Here is a 14,323-nt window from a genome sequence, read left to right as displayed (position 1 = left end):
GAATAGATATGATCACAAGAGTCTAAAGTTGCCTTCTCTTAGTGATTTTGATTAGGGAAGAGATGCTTGGGACTTGGGAGTGGTGGGATTGATGGTTAACGCACTTTCTGTGTGGGGGAATGAATAGGAGTGGGGTGACAGAGTTGTACTGGGCTACGAAAAATGGCAGCTTCTCATTCAATTCAAGCAAGTGACGAGTACATTTACAGTAGACGATTGGGTATGTAAGGCTTTCACGGTGTAATAAGAGGAACTAGACAACAGAGAACTAGCAAACGTGGTTGACGAATTTAGCAGAAAGGGGCGTGAAATACAAATTGTGTTTGAACTCAGCATTTCTGTTTTATATAGTAGTATCATTGTCTTCTCCAATTGGCTCTTTTGAGCAAAGAAATTAAATTGAGGTAGGTTTTCAAAATTTTCTTCTCTTAGAGAGGCATATGGTGTGTTTGGTATGAAGGAAAATGTTTTCTTGGAAAACAAGTAGATTTTTGACTTATTTTCTCATGTTTGGTTGGTGAATAGAAAATATTTTTTAGTGTTTAATTTATGAATGAAAATTATTTTTGAGAAAATATCTTTTATTTTTACTAGAGTAGAAAATAATAATTGAAATTGAAATTGAAAATATTTTTTAAAAACAAACTTAAATTTTTTTTTGGAGGGGGGTGGGGGGCTGGTAGGGGGTGATGGGGGGCCGCAGGTAGGCGTGGTGTGGGGTGAAAAAATAAAAATTTGAAATTGGAAATATTTTTTAAATGCAAACTTTAATTTTTTTTTTGGAGAGGGGAGGGTGGGGTGAAAAATAAAAATTTGAAATTGGAAATATTTTTTAAAAACAAACTTTAAATTTTTTTTAATTTTTTTTTTGGGGGGGGGGGGGGGGGGGNAAGGTGTGAGAGTGGGGTAAACAAATAAAAAATTGAAGTTGAAAATATTTTTAAAAAACAAACTTAAATTATTATTTTTTGGTGGGGGGCTGGTAGGGGGAGTAGGGGTGGGGTGGGGTGAAAAATAAAAAAATTGAAATATTTTTTAAAAACAAACTATAATTTATTTTTTTGGGGGGGTTAGGGAGCTGGCAGGGATAGGGGTGGGGTAAAAAATAAAAAATTGAAGTTGAAAATAATTTTTTTAAAAAAACTTTAAATTTATTTTTTCAACAAAAAAATTGTAATATGAAGTTGGAGGAGAGCTTTGGAAAATGTTTTCCTTAATTTTTGAAGGGAAGTCATGTTCCTTAAATTTGAGGAAAATGAGTTGATTTGGAAAACATTTTACCCAACCAAACATGAGAAAATTGGAAAACATTTTCCGGAAAATGTTTTCCTTCATACCAAACACACCCATAGTTGTTGATTGATTTCTTCCTCCTAGACTAAGAAACGGCTTCTTCACCTTTCTTGTTTTAGTTGAGAAGGACAACTTAAAACAGGAAACTCAAATGAACTCTTCCTGCACACCACATAATCTTGTATTTTCGAATCATTTTGTCTTGAGCAGTGACATGTTTCTGATATGCTGTCTGTCCACCACCCTTATTTTGCAGTATGTCAGCTACACTAATATTTAGTTCTACTGTCAAGGTGTGAAATTTTGCACTCAGTTTCATATCAGATATTCTGTAATTCTTGAGTATGTTGAGTTTTTTCCTAAAGTAACATTTGTGAAATATCAAAGGCTAAGCTAAGAGTTCAAGCCAAAAACTTAAAATAGTTCCCCCCTCAAAGAAGAGAAAAGGTAAAAACAGAAAAAAAGACGCAAAAGAATAAAGGAAAAAGTAAATAATAAGGAATTGATTTACAGTAGGTTCCGTATGTAAATAGGGGGAAAACAGTGACTACTAGGGTACACAGATGCAGAAATATAGCCTATCATTTTGGTTACTGCAAGGTCTGCAATTTCATTAGAAAGGAAGTGCTGCAACTTGTCCATTGATCAAGTGACAAAGGGTTATAGACCAAGATTAATGTGCTGTGCATTAGAACAGTGCTAGTTTTATCATCAGTACAGTGGACTATCCTTGGTTGTGTTCATTTGTGCAGGACACGTGAACGATCAACCTGTATACGTGGATTATTGGATAACTGCCTATTCTATATTCTCAAATTTTATTCCTCGATGTGTGCTAATTTTTCTTCCTAAATTTTATAAATCACCATGGACTGATTGTTTTCCTGTTAACCTTTCTAATTTAATTAAGAGTCCTGATAAGAAAGTTGTCGATGCCGGAACATCTCATTGATGTAATCAAGATACTTATTATGCTCTTGATGTGCTCTAGATTTGGACAGAAATGCAAAATGACTTCTTGCCAAATTTCATCCTCTGCAATACTACTCAGCGTTTTGTCCGATCAGCACGAGTGCCCCCTGTTCCTGTCCAGAAGCCTTCGGTTCCTTATGCAAAGCCAAATTTCTACTGTGGAACTCCTGTAAGAAACTATTTCCTTGACACTTTCCTGATGTAATTATCTATTACATTATTAATCTTTAAATGGTGTTTTCTGCTGTTACCATATTCAGGCTACTATATGGAACTTAATCTACTAAGTTCTTCAGTTGCAACCATTCTCTTATTCTTTTTCCTGCAGTTGTTCATTGTATTCTCAGTTGTATGTTATGAATGTTGCTTTTGAGCTGAAGAAATGATATCTGAATCTTACTAATGCAATTTGAGAAAATGAGCTTAAAACTGATCAAATGAGGGTGCAAGTAGAACACAGAGGAAAACGAAGAGGCCAACTGTGATAGTTTTAGTGACATCCTAGGTGTCTCTCCACATGCCTCGGTATAGGTGCGACATTGTGATAATTGAATGTGCTAAAAGGAGATGAGTTATATCTAAATTCTTGTAGTAAGAAGTTGTTTCACCAACTAGAGACAGAATACAATAGCAGCAAATGATCTCTATAAAAGATACCAACTAGTTGTACTAAGGTTTAGCTTTTGTAATTACACTTGCATTCAGTTATGTATTTGTAAGGGATCTTAGTCTAGTTCGAGAGTTGTATGCCAGTGTAGCGATAAATGTGAAATTTGAAGTACTTTAAGTTTCCGAATACCTGTAATTTGCTTATACTCTCTCTGGTTGATTTTTGTTTCTTTGATAAGGTAAATGAGTTCATTAATTCTTGCCCCAAACTCGCCTGTATGCAAGTAGCATACCAAAGATAGAAAACCTACAAAAACATATGTTTTTCTATGAAAGACACTCACACCCAATCCTTTATACAACAAGGAATATCATGGGTGCTAAGAGGCTACTCCTCAAATTCACAAAATTCATCTCTACCCCTTCGAAAGCTCTCCTATTTCTCTCTCCAGATACACACATAGGTGCTAGTGACGCAACTGTCCAAGCCTTGCGCCTTTTCCTCCTACCATGACTCCAGGTGAACATGAACTACTTTCCTATTCTTGACATCTTCCATGACATGCCAAACAAATTAAGTGTTTTCAACCATAAAATCTAGGCAAAACGACAATGTAGAAGGAGATGATTGATATCTTCACCGGCTTCCTTGCACATAAAATACCAACTACCACTAGCCTTCCGCTTCCTTATATTTTCGGCCGTCAAAATCTCCCCTCTAGCGGCAACCCAAACCAGAATCCAAATCGAGCTAAGTGGAAAAGATAACCTTCTCTTTGATCAAAACGGTTCTCATAGAAAGACTTGACAAAAGAAGCGTTGTCAAATGATACCATCTCCATAATTGATGTACTAGACTCAATTTAGTAAAAGATAGTAGGATTTGAAGTACATGTTGTAAATACTGACCAGTACAGTTTTAGTACTGATTTTTGAGGAATAGACAAAGTTACCAATTTAAAAAAAAAAAAAAATCTTTGTCATTCCCCAAACCCCGCCTCCGAATATCATTGCAATCAAAAGACTTACATTGTTAGTGAAGTAAATCTAATAGTCTTTGGAACTCAATTACCTCCCAATCATGGAAATTCCTCCCGAACCTTAGGTTCCAGAACACCTTACCACCATGTGTCCTCCAGATTTGTTGAATTGTCAACTCCTTTTGGTATGATACTATATACATATTGGGGAAATCATCTTTCAAAGTGTTCTCCCCAAAAATTAACTCTTCCCCCATCTATTATTTTCTTTATGTTTCTGACCATCCGTATGTAATATTTTTCAATGACATTATATCTTCTATGACTATTAATCTTTGAAAAGATCTAGTGGTGCTGTCTACTTCATTCAATCACCTTACCCCTGAATTTTTTCCTCTTTTAAGTTTATTCTCATAGTGGCTATGCAAATAACTTTTTGGTCATATTTATATTTGTCATACCCAACCCAAGAGAGAGCTTCAAGTACTCCCTCTATCCCTATTTACTTGTCCATTTTTGACTTGACTCACCTATTAAGAAAATAATAATTGTTATAGTGGGTTTACCATTTTACCCCTATTAATTGATAGAATTCCAAAATTAATTTACTCATTAAAGAGGTTACCTTTTTCAAAAACATTATCTGTCTAAATAAATTGAGGGTATAATAGGTAAAAATATTGTCTTTTCTTGATTTGTTAAAAATGACAAGTAAAAAGGTCAAAATTGGACAATTAAAAAAGGACAGAGGGAGTATCTTAGGTCCAAATTAAGGAGACGGGGTGATAGACGATGAGGTCACACACTATATTGGAGTTGGGTGAGTGAAATAGAGGCTCGGTTATGGGGTACTATGTGATAAGAATCTTTCACCAATGCTTAAAGGTAAGTTTTATAGAGTGGTGGTTAGACCCGCACTATTATGTGGGACAAAGTGTTGGCCACTCAAGAATGTCCACGTTCAGAAGATAAAGGTAGTGGAGATGAGGATGCTCAGATGGATGTGTGAACATACTAGGAGAGATATGATTAAGAATTAAGTATACATGACTAGTTGGGAGTGGCTTCCGTGGCGGACGAGATAGGTGCAAGGATATGCGTCAGTGAAGAGGTGTGAGAGGTTGGTTGTAGCACGAGTTAGGAGAGGTAGAAGTAGGCTGAAGAAGAACCAAGGGAGGTGAGGTGATTAGACAGGACATGGCACACCTTCAGCTGGCTGATGACATAATCTTAGATAGGAAGGTATGGTGGTCGAGGATTAGGGTAGAAGGTTAGTAGGTAGTCAAGTGTTGTCGTATTTCTAGTAGTATGATTTAGGTATCGCGTGGTTTCTACGCTTGTTTTGTACATTGCTGTTTTGTCGCTACACTTGTTTTGTACGTTGATATTTCCTTGGTCTCTTTTTTTCCTTACTTTCCTGTGTCAGTTACATTTCTTTTGAGTTGAGGATCTATCGGAAACAACCTCTCTACCCCGCCAAGGTAGAAATGAGGTTTGTGTACATCCTACCCTCCCCAGACCCCACTTGTAGGATTTTCACTGGGTATGTTGCTGTATAATTATATTTTCAGTGTCTCTTGAATAGACTGGATACAATTACTTCCCATGTTATTTATATTATTTTATAGTGTAATAATCCTTCCCTTGTTTATTGTTCTTGCTGTAGGATCTGAATTCTGCTTACCAGAGCTTTGCTCGATTGTACTGTGGGTTTTTTGGTGTGCCTCACATGTTTTCTCTAGTCAAGCTCTTGGGATCTAGGTCACTTCCTTGGCTTATCCGAGCCCTTTTGGATAATATATCGAACAAGGTAAACAGATTTTTGACAATTACTAGTCTCTTGCGATGCTGTTCTGCAATATTATTTCAGTATTCATGTCACTGTACCATAACCATTGATTTATCATGATTTTTTCTTTATTTGATAACCATCCTGCTGACTTTGAGATCATATAAACGACAATATTTGTAGATTCATCAGTCTGCAATTTGTGGCATATCATCATTACAAACTCTGTTTCAAATTCTAATGCATTCCAAATTCTTGTCCAGATCACTACTGTTGAACCAATGATTACTGGACTGCAAGAAGCTTTGCCGAAGTCTATAGGGTTACTTCCATTTGATGGTGGTATCTCAGGTTAGTTTGTTACATTATGTAGCAAAGTGTGACCTCCAAAGGGATCTTTTTTACATCAAGTAATATGCTTTATTAACAAAGGATCAAAGTACACGCATACAAGTATGCACGAGCAGAAAAACTTATAAAGTGATAATAGTTTTCTACAAACAACACCCGATCTTCTATACCTATGGAACTTCGTGGGTGCCCCAAAAGGAAATAAGGCACAAGAGGCTATTCCTCAAGTGTACAAAATCCTTCTCTTTTCCATCAAAACTCTCCTATTTCTTTCTCTCCATATGGTCCACACGAGTGCTAGGGAGCAACATCCCGCGCCTTGCATTTCTTTAGGCAAGGTACCATCTCTCTGAGTAGACTGTTTGTGTACTATCCCGGAGTTTTGGGTCAACCTGTAATCACTGTCCTTCGAACTTGATTATCGGATGAATGAATCTAATATTGGGGGAAGTATAAATAAAACTTAATAGAAATGCTGTCTTTTGGAGAATCATGTTGTCTGGAATTTTCTTCTACTTTTGTATGCATGAATATGCAAGACATTTTCAATCACATCAATAAATAGTTAAATTTATCCCAAAAAAATAATACAATTTTATAATCTGTGCTTTCCCCCCTCGTTAAGTGGTTATTGTTGTTCGAGATCTAAATGTAATGTGATTGTTTTTTCGAATGCTTAGGCTGCATGAGGCTTGCCAAGGAGCATCTTAGCTGCTGGCATTCAAAGTCTGAACTCAAAGCTGAAGTCCTTTGTGGAATCAAGGAGATTGGTAGCGTATTGTACTGGATGGGACTTCTTGATATTGTATTGGTACTCTTCCTGAGCTTCTCACTCTAAACATTACATGGAGAAATGACAGATTACAGTATTGATTGGTGGAAGTACCGACTACACATGTTGATCTGACTCTCTTCAAACAAATATATTTAATATAGCCTTGCTACCTTTGTTTTTGCTTGTACCCTCTTTGACAACTCTATTATTGCTATTGAAGACATGGCAGGATCAATAAGTAAATTATCCTCTCAGTCAATGTAATAGGTAGTTGGTTAGCCAAATAAGGGATAAGGTTAAGGGCTAATTCATAAGCTTACATGTTTGAGACAGGATAAATGATGGATTAATGATCTGCCATGGTATTGACGTCTGGAAGTTATGTGAAGATGTGATTAGGTTTTAGAAGACTATGCAACAACAACAACCCAGGTGAAGATAGAGAGATTGTTTTTGATAGACCCTTGACTCAGGTGAAGACAAAATCAAGTACACAAGGGAAACACAGTAGTGAACCAGTCATGCTGAAACATAATGAAGAAGAGAACAGTCGCAACAAAAAAATACTACGGTCACCGAAGCAAAGGAAACAACAGAAAACAATAAATTCGATGAATAACACATTAGGAGAGTGATAGAAACAATACTATAAAGGGAAACTAGACAGCGCTCGACTACCTACTAACATTCTTCCCTAATCCTTGTCCTCTATATCCTCCTATCTAGGGTCGGTAAGCTGCAGGTGAGCCATGTCCTGTCCTGTCTAATCACGACCAGTTCATGCTAGTATTTTGACTTGTATACCTGGGCACATCCAAATTCTCCGGGGTTTGAGACTAATTACCGCATTAAGTGAACTCAATCCTTGCCAGAAAGTACGGTGTGTTGCAGGATTTTACGGTATTTCTCACTTTTTTGACTTCCCCTGGTTCCAAAACTTTGAACTCCACCTTCCGTGACCAAATTGTGGCTCTCGCCTCTCAACAAATGTGTTGCTCTTCTCTCTCACTTACTCCAGCTTTGTCCTCCTAGTCCCCAAATGATCCCGTGTTATGACTTCCTCCCCTTTTCCCAATGTTGTCATCGTCACCAACCAATTGTCAATGTCTTTTCTTACAAAAATGTCATTCCCTTTTCCCCCTCCCCTTATAGTATCATAATCCCCAGGGTTCAACAACTTCTTTTCTTTTCCTTGTGAAATTATTTTCTAATTCCTAAAGTTCTTTTCTTCCCTTCTATTTGTATGTTATCATTGATCTGAACCTTAATCTTTCATTTTTGTAATATACATGGATAAGGAATAATCTAAACAAAAATTGTATTAAAAGATGAAAACTTTGATGAATATAAGGACAAAAGTTCTCTATCTTTACAATAAATGTGAAAACTTCTTTTTATATTAGAAATGGTAAGTGTATTGTCAATACAACACCAAGAAAGTGCTGTCAAAGGTATTTACAGGTCATAAACCAAAAGTATATGGGAGTCTTTCAATTCTATAGTGCTTCAGTAGCACTTAAAAAGTCTGTTTATCTCCCCCAACCTCCCAAAAAATAAAACAGTTCATTCGAAGATTTATCTCTCCAAATAATCCACCATATGCACTGGAGTGATATACCACTATGTTTTTTTCCTATTGTCTCTCCCTCTGATATTCCAGCATTTCAGTAGATCACCAGTGTCTCATTGCATAACAAATTTGAGTCCCAACATGTTTGAGGAATAGCTCCATATTTGATCAGTAGGGGGATGATGCAAAAAAAGGCGATTCACACTCTCAGGTTGATCCCCACATAAGCACTTGTAACACAACTGAATCTCTCTTCTTTGAAACTTAAATCTTTATTTGTAAATATATGAAAATTATATTAAAAATTAAAATTTTGATGAAATATCAGAACAAAAGTTCTTTATCTTTACAAAAAATGTGGAAACTTATTTTTTTTAAGAAATGGCAAGTGTTTTGTTATTATAGCACCAAGAAAGTGCTGCCAAAAGTATTTACAGATAATAAACCAAAAGTATATTCCTGGTGATTTTAACGTGTCTTTCAATTCAATCACTGCTTCAGCATCACTTAAAAAGTAGTGTTTATACCAATATAAAAACAAACATAAACAGTTCATTTTGATCTTCTGAATGTAGTTGCCTCTTTCTTCAAAGCATCTATCATTTCCCTTCCTCCAAACAATCCACCGCATGCATGCTATAATGGTGTACCACCATTTCTTTTGCCTGTTGTCTCTCCCTCTAATATTCCCACACTTAGTTAGGTCACCAGTGCCTCTAGCATTATGCATTTGAGTCCCTCCATTTTGAGGAATATCTGCCTAAGTAGATCAGTACGCGATGCCATCATGTCCTCCATTTATGTCCTTCTGTGTATTGAAGTAAATTGTTCTTGGACCATTGAATTACAATGATCTTAAGGTTCTTTTCAGTTATCAACTTATTTTGCATGAACACTGATTGTATTTATTGTTGTGATAGTGACACAATATTCCACACAGAGGAATTTTTAATATCTATTGTATTATGTATTTAACAGAGAGAAGTCGATACCCGCCAGTTTATGCAAACTGCTCCTTGGTTGGGCTTGATTCCTGGTGCTGACGGGCAAATATTGCACTCTCAGGAAGGGGGAGATAGCCCTATGATCACTCTGTTTAAATCTGCAACTACTGCAACCATGTCCAACCCTAACTGCACAAATCCAACATCATTTCACACTATATCGAGACAAGCAGAAGCTGCCGGTAGGTACCCGTTCAATATCCAGCCTTTTAATGAACTCGTCAATATGATTTCAGACATGTTAAACAACTTGTTATGTCATCTTAAGGCTGATATCATAGGAAGCTTTTCATGGTCCAAGTCTCTCTGTGGCACGTTTCTCATTGGACTATGTCACTATGATGCATAGTACCATGGTGCTTACCGTGTCCTCCTTTTCCTCTTGAAGAAGAGAAATTTAATTGAATGCACAGGAAAGCTCTAGTATATAAACGCTTGAGAATCCACAACATCTATATGAATACTCACCGACCATGTTTCTCTATTTTAATATTACGTCCAAGAATATTTGCAAGTTTTAAAAAGGTTTATTAGATAATTGTGAGCCAAAAGACAATGTAAACTTGCTTATTAGATATGGACCTGGAAAGATACTGCAAACTTGCCATACCTTGTCTTTCTTAGTATTTTGGTATCATTTCCATTGCCATGTTTCACTAGTTATGAAGCCATTTGCTTTTAAGATCAAAGGAGAAAACTGGATTGGTTCTCGTGGCGAATAAGTGTCTCTAAGTAAAATATTAAATTTATATTGTCGAGTTGCAAACTCTATAGTAGTAAGATATATTCCCTTTCTTTTGTCACTTCCAATTTTTTACCGAATTTAATGAGTGGAAGATTTTGATGCATTCAAGTTTCATAAGCAGCAGAGGATTATTAAATGTTTTACAGTACAATTGTTTGACTTGCTAGTTTTGAGCTATAAAGTTCAATATAGAAAAGGGACCAACGATCTGGCAGCTGATGCTTTGTCAAATAAATTTGAATAACAGTGTTAATGCACTTCCAACACTGCTCTACAACCTGATTAGGTGAATGAGGTAATTGACAATTATGACAGAGATAAGGAAGGGGAAATAATACTTTTAAATGCTTGCGTAGTACCATGATGAGATATGGATAGGGATTAAGGATGGACCAAGGATGTGGCAACTAGTTAATGACTTAATGTGATCCATTCTTCATCTCTTGGGGGTCACTCCACATCCAAGCAAATATAACAGAGGTTTAGGATAGTTTTCGTGGTATCACCAGGATAGATGAAAAACATAGAGAGGGAATAGTATGGCATGTCAGCAAAGCAAGACAGAATGTGCCATATTCTGACTTTGTCCAGACTTTATGTGTCTCTAACGGGATTTGGCAACGTGTAACTATGGATTTCCTAGAAGACTGCAGATGGAAATGATATTGTTATGGAGACCATTAACTGTGTATTGAAATATGTAACCATCTCATCTAAAAACTAAGTTGTTAGAGAGATCATAAAGACTTAATTTTGTCTTTAACATGGTCCCTCACATATGAGCCTGATTCTTTTTTCTTGGCCCAAATACATTGATTCTTTTTTTATAATGGTGGTGGTGAGACTCGAACCTAATACCTTTGTCTTCTTTGATACCATGTTAGAAATGAGAAATACACAGGAGGAAGACTAGAGAATGTATTGATTGATCATTACCTTAAGTTATTGGGTATTTAAATAGTGCGTACACCTCCTAAACTAGGAAACAAATCAAAGTTGCATAATTACAAAGAAATAATATCTCCTTTATTGCTTCTAATTAATATAAACTATAGGTTCATGACTATCATATTGACGCCACATCTACATGATTCTACCATATATACACAATATACTTAACACTGTCCTTTAAGATGGTGCATACAAGTCATATGTATCAAGCTTCTTATAAATGCAACTAATTCGGGGACCAATAAGGTATTTGGTGAAAATATTCTCAAGTTGATCATTTGATTTCAAGTTTTGTGAGAATATCTCTTAAGAATATTTCCTTTGATGAAGTCGGTGTCTATGTGGTTTAGTTCTCTTGAAACACCGAAGTTGATGCCATATGCAAGCAACTTGATCATCTATACAATCTGATTGTTTTGTCTTAACTTCAATCCTTTGATCAACTATTTGACCCAAACTAGTTCGCAAGTTGCCAATTACCGCGCTCAGCTCAGCAGTCTAGCAGGTTCATTTTATCCACATGAGTCGAATCCCACTTTTCCCAGGCACTTAAGGCATCTCCAACCCAAACACCAAATTTGGTGTCAGCACTATTTTTGGTGTAATCAACTCCAACCCACTGCACCAAATTTTACACCAAAAAAGAATATTTTTCTTTCTTCATTATTATATTACTAGGTAAATTATCCGTGTTTCGCACGGAATTGAACTATTTTATTAAGCTTACATATGATCATTCGGTAACATTCGTATTTTCGATACATACACTATATTGTCAAGAACATAATAACTAAATTTTTATCTCAGAATAGTCATTACTATTGCTTAGGTTTCATATCACCGGCCCCAACTTATTTGGAATTGAACCATAGTTATTGTTATGGTTATAGTATGCAGTTACAAAGAATTAATGCAATTATCAACCAAGCAGTAGGTGACATCTGAATGGAACGGTTAACAACTGGATATTCTAAACCAAAATTTTGACACATAACATATTAAAATCGTACAGCATAGTTTTGTGAGCACTTGAACTCACAAATATCCACAAATAATAATAAAGATGACCTTACTTTCCTAACAATCAAGAAGAAAAAGGTATGTTGCTCAACATATATTTCAGAAAGATAGTCTGTCGAGCCGTATCCAAGTTTACATTTGACAAACTAAATTGAAAGAAGCTAAAAGAAAGAGTTATTACTTCATTATAAAAAAAAACAAAAAACTTAATCAAAAGAAAGAGTTATCACTACAACAAAAATTATCTTTAACCGCAATTAATAGCTTAATTGTCTCTAAATATGAATTTTCAGAGGCGATTGGTACTCTCTATATATGTCCCTAAAGTCTATAGGAACATTGAATGTAATGACAATTAATTAATGTCGGTAAAGGCTCTAGCACTCTTCGTTAATGTACATATTTATTGCCGGTAAAAATTATTTTTGTTATAGTGTATTTTGGAAATTTGTTAGTTTCAAGAAATCTTAAATCTCTTATTATGCCCAAAAAGAAGAGACAGAGAAATATGACAAATTAGTTAACTTGCGATAAAAGTAGTGGACTAATTGTCTCTATACTAATATTCTAGGAAGAGTACAATGGCATACAAAATGTTTGTACCTAAGAAAAAACAATCAAAATAATATACTAACTCTGGCAACCAAGAGAGCGATCTGTTTATTGTGCTTTATCGAAAAGGTCACAACTCTTTGGAAAAGTTACAACCCTTCAGAAATGTCACAAACTTTCATAAAAGCCACAATTCTTCATAAAAGTCACAACTTTTCATAAAAGTTACTACATTTCGTAAAAGTCACAACTATTCATGAAAGGCAAGGCTAGTTTAGTAAATAAATAAATTCAAAGGGAATTCTTGTTTGTGGTGGTGCCACGTAGGCGGGCCTAGGGTTCTCTTTTATATATATATATATATGATTATTTCTTATTTCATTTATATTTTCTTATTTCATAAAACAAATTCTTTCTAAAACATTCACCATATATAATTCATATTATTTCCTTTTATAATCCTTTAATATAAAATTATTTTGTACCATAATTTTTTAAATAATATAAATTGCTAGCAAATACTATACATTATACATAATAATGGATAATACAAATAAAAGTGAAATCATTAATGAAATACAATTAAATAAACATTACATAATTGAAAAAATTATTTTAAACTCTACATAAATATTCAACTTTTAAGATCACTACGGTGCTCCCATAAATGCTCTATTAATGCATTACGTATTTCAAAATGAGCAATGTTTGCGTTTTTAATTTTTGTGAAGGTTAATTGTAGTTATATCCAATTATAATTTACAGTAGAATTAACATAATTTTTTTTAAAAAAAAAGTCATATATAGAAAAATTAATTTATAAAAAAGCTAAATTTTATATCTAAAATTAATATTATAAAAATATTACATAAAAAATAATTAAATATACAAGAGATTTAATTAAAACATACAATTTATATAATGTTTAATTAAAAGTTTGTATAACGAAATAATATTAAAATATTCAAAAAGTGAATTGGTGTGATGAATAGTGTTACACCAAATTTGGTGTAAAAATTGGTGTGGGTTGGAGCTCAAAACACCAAATTTAGGATTTGGTGTTGGGTTGGAGATGGTCTTATAGTATTCTTTTGATACTTTACAATGTTAACATACCTTAGATATATGGATCAATACAAGCACAAGGCATTACCACAAGTCCGCACTATTATTGTTTTTTCTATTTTAGTTAACTAGTTTCATTATTTATCATTTTATGTTAACCAGCCCAACCCATCACTATGTGGGCTGTCGGCCAATCCTTTTTTTTAAAATATATATTTTTATAATTTAAATTCCAATTTTGAAATGCTACATAAATATTTACAAGACAATATTACATGGTGTTACTACTTCTAACCAACTCTCAAACTCACCAGCAAAATAATTCTAATTATACTTACTCATATTAAGTTTGTTTTTTCAAGTAAAGATTTGGTTGTACGACTTCAATCTGAAAATCACTGATCCTTTACAAATACTTCGGGTACACCGTACAAGAAAATGATCTTGTCGGACATAAAGTTTTTGCGAAATTAAATAACTTTCGACTTGATACCATTCGAAAATTTAGGATTTTGTGTTTTTGTTATTTACATATTTTATAAACTTAAGTTTGTATTTTAATTTTAATACTTGGGTTTTGGACTTTGTAATATCAATAAATGATGGTTTAAATAGACTTTGAGTTTGGACTCCTCTTGTTATTTTTA

General features: G+C 34.5%; 1 protein-coding gene across 2 annotated transcripts in view; it reads left to right on the top strand.

Annotated features, from left to right (window-relative positions):
• Window positions 1–14,323, top strand: part of LOC125843741 (protein PIR) — a 57,871-nt gene that overhangs the window by 40,080 nt on the left and 3,468 nt on the right. For both annotated transcript variants that reach the window (XM_049522928.1, XM_049522929.1), the window contains 5 exons: window positions 2,285–2,434; window positions 5,521–5,664; window positions 5,907–5,994; window positions 6,675–6,805; window positions 9,318–9,525. In XM_049522928.1, the coding sequence (XP_049378885.1) occupies window positions 2,285–2,434; window positions 5,521–5,664; window positions 5,907–5,994; window positions 6,675–6,805; window positions 9,318–9,525 (721 nt within the window). The remainder of the gene's footprint in view (window positions 1–2,284; window positions 2,435–5,520; window positions 5,665–5,906; window positions 5,995–6,674; window positions 6,806–9,317; window positions 9,526–14,323) is intronic.

This window comes from Solanum stenotomum, chromosome 11, assembly GCF_019186545.1.
Source record: "Solanum stenotomum isolate F172 chromosome 11, ASM1918654v1, whole genome shotgun sequence".
Classification (NCBI taxonomy): domain Eukaryota; kingdom Viridiplantae; phylum Streptophyta; class Magnoliopsida; order Solanales; family Solanaceae; genus Solanum; species Solanum stenotomum.
Note: the sequence above shows the minus strand (reverse complement) of the source record. Positions and strands in the feature narration are given on the sequence as shown.